We start from the raw sequence: 7,507 nt of genomic DNA on the forward strand, positions 1-7,507 counted from the left end.
ACACTCTATTCGCGGGGGCGGAGGTGTGCGTGCAGACCCCAATCGGGTCCGATTTCGCTGCCGCCTCGCGCCGCTGCTGCCCTCGCCAGCAAGCAGCCGCCGCGGTGCGCGGTTGCAGCGCCATCCATCGTGCGGCCTGGCGGTCGACTCGCCCTCGGCCTCCGCTGGCGGCTGCCGCAAGAGCGGCTGGCTCACGACAGCGTCTTACCGGTTTCGGGTGGGAGAGTACAGGACGTCTGGCGAGTAACTGTGTATGTAAGTGAGATCGGTCTTGGTACCAGGCACGGTCGAACAAGAGAGAGAGATTTTTAGCAATGCCAAACAATGCGAAACACTCGTTTACGTTCCCCGACCCCGGTCCCTACCCCCGCCTGCGCCGTGCGCGGCGCGGCTCTACTCGTAGTGAGGACGAGAGCCATCTCTGATCTCATAACGCACATCTCTCCACACCGCGACTCATCGTTATCCTCTCCTGACAACCTGAGACTCTCCGACCTAGGGCTAATGCTGAACGTACTCAACAGATAGTAGACGTCTCATTGGACATTGAACGACTGAACACGACGGCACAGGCCACATGGCTGTGGCTGCCTCAATCGGACACTCCAAGCGGACACTCTCTCACGCGGCCCGCACCGCCATCCGGCATGTTGACCACGAGTTCTCTCCCGACAGCTCTTCGAGCGGATCGAGCCAGAAGTCCGTCTGCCGCGCCGAGAGCTTCGCCAGACACGTCTGGGGCTCATTCGACCACATGGGCGGCGGAGGCCCAGTCTCAGAGGCGGGAGCCTCCGTCCCCGTGCTGTTGTGAGGCCAACTGATGCACCTCGGCGAATCGGGCGACTGACTCTCAAGCGCGACAGCGTCGAGGCATGCCTCGAGCATACACAGCATCTCGAGCTCGTCTCTGTCTTTGATCCAGTCGCGCAGCTCCTGTGACGTCACTCCAAACTCGCGGCACGTCGGGCTGATGCGATACCAGACGGGGCGCGCACGCGCAGCGCGGACTGCACTCTTTCCTGGGGGCAGGGGACCACGGGTCGCTGGCATACTAGGGGGGGAAGGGTGGTGGGCGGCGACCGCCGCATACCGTCCTATGGCGGCGAGAGTATCGCTACGCCAGGGAGGACAAGGTCAAGGACGCTGCTGTTCGTTCGAGTCGTTCGGTCGGTGGGTTGGGAAGGGGGTCGTCGAGATCGTATCAAGCCGCGTTTCTTCAAGCAGGGTGGGCCGGTCTCTTCGACGGCGCCTACCTATAGGGGTTGCCGTCTGCTGTGCTCCTTTTGGTAGGAATTCCTACCTGTGTCGAACCTGTGTCGGTGAGAGAGAGTTCTGTTTGTTGAATTCTTCAAGCAGTGTGTGCCAGTCCGCGCCAGTCCGCGCCCTTGTCGTGCCAGTGTGCTGTGAGAGAGGCGGACGCGAAGAATTCTTCAATGGGGGACGGACGCTGGCTGCACTCGAGTCCCTTGGCTGGCCGAGACTCCTATGTCATGACTGTTGCGCTGCTCTTTGCGCTCGGCAGCGCAGCCGCCAGCCCGAACTCGAGCCTCCGTCTCGGCATCTTTGCCGAGCCGCAACCTTTCAACGCGCTCTGCCTGCACAAGACGCTCACATGCTCGATCCAGCCTTCTGGCATGATTGCCGCCTCTGCGATGGACTCTGGGCTGCTTGACGCCGCGGTGCTCGGCTCCGTGCCTTGGGCGGCGGCGGTGTCGCGCGGTGTCGAGCTGTCCACCTCGTATATCGTCCACGTCAAGCACGGTGACCAGGGCCTCATCGCAAAGAGCGTCGGGCCGAGGACGCCCTTTGACTTGGCCAACACCAAGGTGGGCGTGGTCAAGGAGTCGACGACGCACCAGGGAATGGTCTTCCTGATCGAGCTCTTCCAGCTCCGCAACGTCACCCTCGTCTTCGAGGACAACGCCCGCATGCTCGAGCTGTGGGACAGCGGAGGGATCGACGCCGCATTCTGCTGGGGCGAGCCCTACCAGGAGCTCCTCCGACGAGTGAACGAGAAGGAGACAGCCGCTGCGCTGGTTGCCGACGCGTACATGCTCTCGCTGTGGGGCTTCCCCACCTTCAACGTGCTCGCCATCCGGCGCGCCTACGCGGAGGAGCCGAGCAACCTGCTCGCGGTCGGAGAGCTCATCGGCGCGTGGGCACTGATCGACGCGAGCTGGCGGTTCGCGGGCGGCGGCGGAGTGACGAGGTTCACGAGCCCCGCCTCGGAGTCGAGAGGGGGGCTCGAGGGTCTAGTGCCGTATGAGTGGCGCCCCTCCTCGCCCGACGGGGCGCTGGCCTACATCGCTGGCATCTTGGGCCAGAACGCGACGGATGTGGAGGTGCGGCGGGAGGTTGCGGTGGAGATGGCGGACTTTCGGTTCGTGCGCGTCTCGGAGCAGCTGAGCTGCGACTTCCTCGACAACACGCCGAGCTGCCTCGCCAGAGGGACCTCGAGCGCCTTCGAGCGGACGCGCAGCTTCCTCTACACGCACAAGCAGCTGTACTACGCGGCCGGCCTCTTGCCGGTGGAGCCCGAGAGGGTCTCTGACCCCGCCATCCTGCTCACGGTGATGCTGGGCCAGTGCCGCCGCTGCCTGGAGGGTGGCGGATCGGCCCACGGATGCGAGGCCTGGCTCTGGTCGGAGTCATGCGACCTCGATGCCCTCTCAAGCCTGGAGCGTGATGCCTCACGGCGGGCGGAGGAGCGAGCGAGACGCCGCCGCCTTGCCGCGGCGCCGCGAGAGCGAGGCGTCTCGCTGGTGCCGGCGCCGCAGCACGCCGCTGCCGCACGGTCGGGCGAGTCGCCCCTCTCGCGCTCGGCGGTGTCGGTCCTCTACACGCACCTGCAGACGCCGGAGGGGCGCAAGGGCCAGCAGGGGGCTGAGGTTGTGACGGCGGCGGAGGGCGCGGTCCGGTGCGCGGTGCGGAACCACGTTGGGAGCGGCGCCGCCGGAGTCGGCCCCTACTTCGACGTGGAGGACGACCGTGTCCGCTTCACCTCCACCTCCAACCTCGGCGAGCTCCGCGAGGGCGACTACTGCCACTGGGTCATCCGCGCCGCCTCGCCCGCCGAGATCGTCGAGGTCAGATCTCCCCCTCTCTCCCCCTCTCTCCTCCTCTCTCCCCCTCTCTCCCCACCGAGATGGTCGCGGTCGTGTTCGAATCGTCCGTAGAGCCGAGGACATGTCCAGGACATGTCCAGGACATGCCCACGACATGTCCACGACATGTCCGACACATGCGCCCGCAGGTGCTGTTCGACGCGTCCGTCGAGGTGTGGCCGGGCGAACAGCTCTTTGCGCTGGCCGGGTGGGACAGGGACGCGCCCCTTCTCGCGCAGCTCAGCGGGCGCGGCGGGCCGTGGCCGCCTCTGCGCGCGCACGGCGCCCATCTCCGTGTCTGGGTCCACGGACCGAGGCTCACCCGAGATGAGCCGAGATGAGCCGAGATGGCCCGAGATTAGGCGCCATCTCCGTGTACGGGTCGACGGACCTCTCGCTGCGCTTCCGCACAAACGCGAGCGGCTGCGCGAGCCGGGAGGACTGCCACGGCGGCGTGTGCCGCTCCGACGGCCTCTGCGACTGCCCGAGCGGGTACTCTGGCGCCGACTGCTCGTATGCGGGCAGCTGCTTGGGCGACGTCGTGTCGACGAGCGAGACGGGCAACTTCAGCTCGTCGGGCGGCGCGCTGGGCGCCGGCGAGCAAGACACGCGCTACGGCAACCTGGCCAACTGCTCCTTCTCGGTGCGCGTGCCGGGGGCGCGCTTCGTGCGCTTCCTCGTGCGGTACGACCTCGAGGACTCTCACGACTTCGTCGAGGTGCTCGGCGGCGCGCACGGCGCGCTGCTCCCCATCGTCCGGCTGACGGGTGCAATCTCCCGCGGATCTCCCACAGATCTCCCATCTCTCTCCCCAGACCTCCCACGGATCTGCCCACACCTCCCCACATCTCCCCACACCTCCCCACATCTCCCCACATCTCCCCACATCTCCCCACGGATCTCCCCACGGATCTCCCCACGGATCTCCCCCCATCTCCCCCCATCTCCCCCCATCTCCCCCCATCTCCCCCTCGTCCGGCGGGCCCCACGTCGTCCGCCGTCTCGAGCCCTCTCCGAGCCGCCCCTGAGCCGTTCACAGGCTCGAGCGACCGGCTCGGCGCGAGCCACGCCCGCATGCTCAACGCGGGGCAGCCGCAGCGGGTCACGGTGGCCGCACATGAGGGCGTCGCGCAGCTGCGCTTCGCGTCCGACGAGGTCGGGCGGCGCGGCGGCTTTGTCGTCTCGTACGAGGCGGACGGCGAGCGGGCGTGCCGCTCCGACGAGGACTGCTCGGGCCACGGGCGGTGCGGGGAGGCGGGGCGGTGCGGCTGCGACGGGGGGTGGTACGGCGAGGCGTGCTCGAGCCCCTCGTGCCTCGCCTTCAACTCGGACGGCGGAGGGCGGATCGACTCGCAGGCCGCTTGCACGCACACACCACACACACACACGCCACACACACACACACACACACACGCGCGCCACACACACACACACACACACACACACACACACACACACACACACACACACACACACACACACACACACACACACACACACACACACACACCACTCTCACTCACTCACCACAGCCTTGCCCCACCCTTGCCCCGCCTGTGGAGTCGCTCGCCGCACTGCCCCCCCCCCCCCCCTCCCCTTCCCAGGCCGAGGGCCTTCGCGGCGGGATCGCCGCGATGGCCGACTGCGTGTGGCCGATGCAGGCCGAGCCGGGAGCCGTGGGGGTGCGGCTGACTTGGGACGACTTTGACCTGGAGCCGTTCGACACTCTCGAGGAGGCGGGCGACGTCGCGCTGCTCGAGACGGCGGATGGGCGGCCGCTCGCGCTCAAGGCGGGCGGCAGCCGGCTCGCCGTCGTGCGCTGCGACGTGGACGACCACTGCGACAAGGAGCTGCACCCGTGGATGCGGGGCACGTGCGAGGCCGGGCTGTGCGCCGAATCTCGAGAGTACCCGAGGCTGCCCGAGATTACCCGAGAGTGTCCGAGACTAGGCCGGGCTGTGCGCCGTCACGGGCGGCGCCTTCGACCTGCTGCCCGTGGAGCCGCGCGACGCGCTCTACTTCCGCCTCCTCACCGACCGCAACGACCGCAACCAGAGCTTCCGCGGCGTGCACGCCAGCTGGGAGTCGCTCGAGGCGTGCCCCTATGCTGACGGCTTTGGCGACGGCGCCGCCGACTGCTTTGGCGACGGCGCGCAGTGCCACTACCCCGAAGGTAACGCGCCAGGCAGCGAGGCGGCGGGGTGGTGCGAGTGCCACGGCCGCGCGTGCGCGTGCGCCTGCCGCACCGAGAGCGAGATGCTCGAGCTGGCGGCGCTCAAGGAGAAGGTGCAGGACGCGCAGCAGCTCGTCTTCGACTCGGAGATGATCATCGTCGCCGCGGTCGCCGCGCTGGTCGCCACGCTGCTCTGCCTCGTGCTGTGGATCCGCCTCTCGCGCGCCCTCCGGCCCAAGCTCGCAAAGTACGGCCACCTGATGCGCCGCCTGTGGCGCATCCTCGTCTTCAACCTCAAGCGGTGGGCCCTGCGCGTGCGCCGCGGCGCCTCCAAGGCGTGCAGCTTCTAAATACATGAATGGAATGATGGCTCAGTGAGTCGACTCATAACTAATGCGCGCCGCGCCGCCTCCAAGGCGTACTCCTTTCTCCGCCGCGCGCCGGAGTGGACCGTCGGCCATTACCTCGTCGTCTCGGAGCCGGCCCTCACCTTCCTCTCCGTCCTGCAGCTGGCGCTCCGCGCCTGCTCCATCGTCGAGTGCTGCTACGTCGTCGCCAAGGTCATCGAGTTCTCCCTCAGCGACGACGGCTACTTCTCGGCGACCGAGCGCATCATCTTCTCGGTCAACGCGTTTTACACGGCGCTCTACCTGATGCTCGCTGTCACGGAGATCCTCTTTTCGCGCCGCGCGGTGGCCAAGGAGTCGGCGTCCGACCTGATGGGCGCGAGCCTCATCTCGCTCACCATCTCGTCGGTGATCCTCGCCGAGGAGATCTGGATCCGCCGCAGCCAGGCGAGCAAGCACGCGCACACGCACACGCACACACGCACACACGCACACACGCACACACGCACACACGCGCACACGCGCACGCGCACACACGCGCACGCGCACACTCACTCCACACACGCGCGCGCACTCACTCCACACACGCGCGCGCACTGGGCCCTGCACCTTGAATGCCGTGGGGCCCCTGTCTCCTAGACGTGGAGTCGCGAGGGCCTGCCCTGGCCCTCGCCCCACCACCTCGTGTGTGTGGAGAGGTGTACGTGTACCTTGCCTCAACTTAGGCCATCAACCCGGGCGACGTGTCGTACCTGCAAAACAGCTCGGCGCTGCTGGACACGGCGACCAACAGCGACACCGGCTCGCGCGTCCTCGTCGACATCTCTGGCGCCCAGCTCCTCCCGCACGGGCTGCTCATCACGATGTCGTGCCTGACCATGGGCACCAGCCTCGTCTTCCTCCTCATCGCCGTCCGCATGCGGCGCGAGTTCGGCTGGCGCCTCTTCTCGCGCTTCGGGCTCGACCCAAAGTCGTTCAAGATGGTGCGCTGGCTGCGCTACTTTTGGACGCTCCTCGCGTTTGACGTCGTGATGGCCTTCTTCGAGCTCGTCACCGTCGCGTGCTCCATCGTCATCGACTGGGGGCAGAACAGCGCCGCGGAGCGCGCGATCGCGACGGGCGTCAGCGGGATGGTCCTGCACGTCCTCTTCGACGCGCTGCTCTTCCTCGCCGTCCGGCGCGAGTCGAGGCGCCAGACCGGCTTCGCTCGGAGCCTTCTAGGAGCCTTCTGGGAGGCTTGAAGGGAACCTTTAGGCGTGCCGCTCCGAAGAGGACTGCTCGGAGCCTTCTGGGAGCCTGCGAGGACCCTGCTAGGAGCCTTCTAGGCGGCAGACCTTCTTCGCCATGCTGTTTGGCGTCTGCTCGCCCGTCGCGTACCTGCTCTACTGGGTCTTTGTGCGGCCCGAGGAGTACGTGATCAACATCGACGACGAGCTGCTGCCGGCGCTGCTGTGGATGCTGGTCGTGTACGAGGCGCACCTGCCTCCCAGCTAAGACACATGTCTCTGGACTCCTAGCACTCGAGAGGACACGCATTCCGCCGCATTCCGCATTCTTCCGCCGCATTCTCGTCTTTGCATCCCTCTTCACGCGGTGCTCCGAGTACACGGCACGAGGCCGTGTCCCCGCCGCAGGCGCACATGGTCGCCATCCACACCGTCTCTTCTTTTGTCCGCGTCACCCTCCTCGCGATCGTGTTTGACCTCGTCGCGCACGTGTACGGCCACCGCGTGCAGGCCCCTACCCTGCCTCCCCACAACCCGCCTCCTGCGTCCGTCCCCCCCCCCTCGGGATTGACCTCCTTCCGCAGTACATCATAAATTATATATATTTTTTCAACTATGAAGATTGGGACAAATGTCTTTTTCCCCCCCCCTTCTATA

General features: G+C 66.8%; 2 protein-coding genes across 2 annotated transcripts in view; both read left to right on the forward strand.

Moving 5' to 3' along the window:
- Positions 1-373: 373 nt before the first annotated feature.
- EMIHUDRAFT_352341 (hypothetical protein) lies at positions 374-1,159 on the forward strand. The gene is made up of 2 exons (XM_005785466.1): positions 374-1,019; positions 1,091-1,159. The coding sequence occupies exon 1, from the start codon at positions 578-580 to the stop codon at positions 809-811; it is 234 nt and encodes a 77-aa protein (XP_005785523.1). The 5' UTR covers positions 374-577; the 3' UTR covers positions 812-1,019; positions 1,091-1,159.
- Positions 1,160-1,473: 314 nt separating this feature from the next.
- Positions 1,474-7,507, forward strand: part of EMIHUDRAFT_462595 (hypothetical protein) — a gene marked incomplete at its 3' end in the record, with an annotated part of 14,460 nt that continues 8,426 nt past the window's right edge. Inside the window, exons 1-10 of the mRNA XM_005785467.1 lie at positions 1,474-3,086; positions 3,254-3,386; positions 3,467-3,871; positions 4,144-4,460; positions 4,709-4,918; positions 5,055-5,591; positions 5,694-6,032; positions 6,350-6,813; positions 6,950-7,103; positions 7,265-7,351. Coding sequence (XP_005785524.1) covers positions 1,491-3,086; positions 3,254-3,386; positions 3,467-3,871; positions 4,144-4,460; positions 4,709-4,918; positions 5,055-5,591; positions 5,694-6,032; positions 6,350-6,813; positions 6,950-7,103; positions 7,265-7,351 — 4,242 coding nt within the window. The 5' untranslated portion in view covers positions 1,474-1,490. The remainder of the gene's footprint in view (positions 3,087-3,253; positions 3,387-3,466; positions 3,872-4,143; positions 4,461-4,708; positions 4,919-5,054; positions 5,592-5,693; positions 6,033-6,349; positions 6,814-6,949; positions 7,104-7,264; positions 7,352-7,507) is intronic.

This window comes from Emiliania huxleyi, assembly GCF_000372725.1.
Source record: "Emiliania huxleyi CCMP1516 chromosome Unknown EMIHUscaffold_16, whole genome shotgun sequence".
Lineage (NCBI taxonomy): Eukaryota > Haptophyta > Isochrysidales > Noelaerhabdaceae > Emiliania > Emiliania huxleyi.

Excerpts from the sequence above, each read along its gene's own strand:
- EMIHUDRAFT_352341 (XM_005785466.1), top strand. The coding sequence starts at position 578 with ATGGCTGTGGCTGCCTCAATCGGACACTCCAAGCGGACACTCTCTCAC.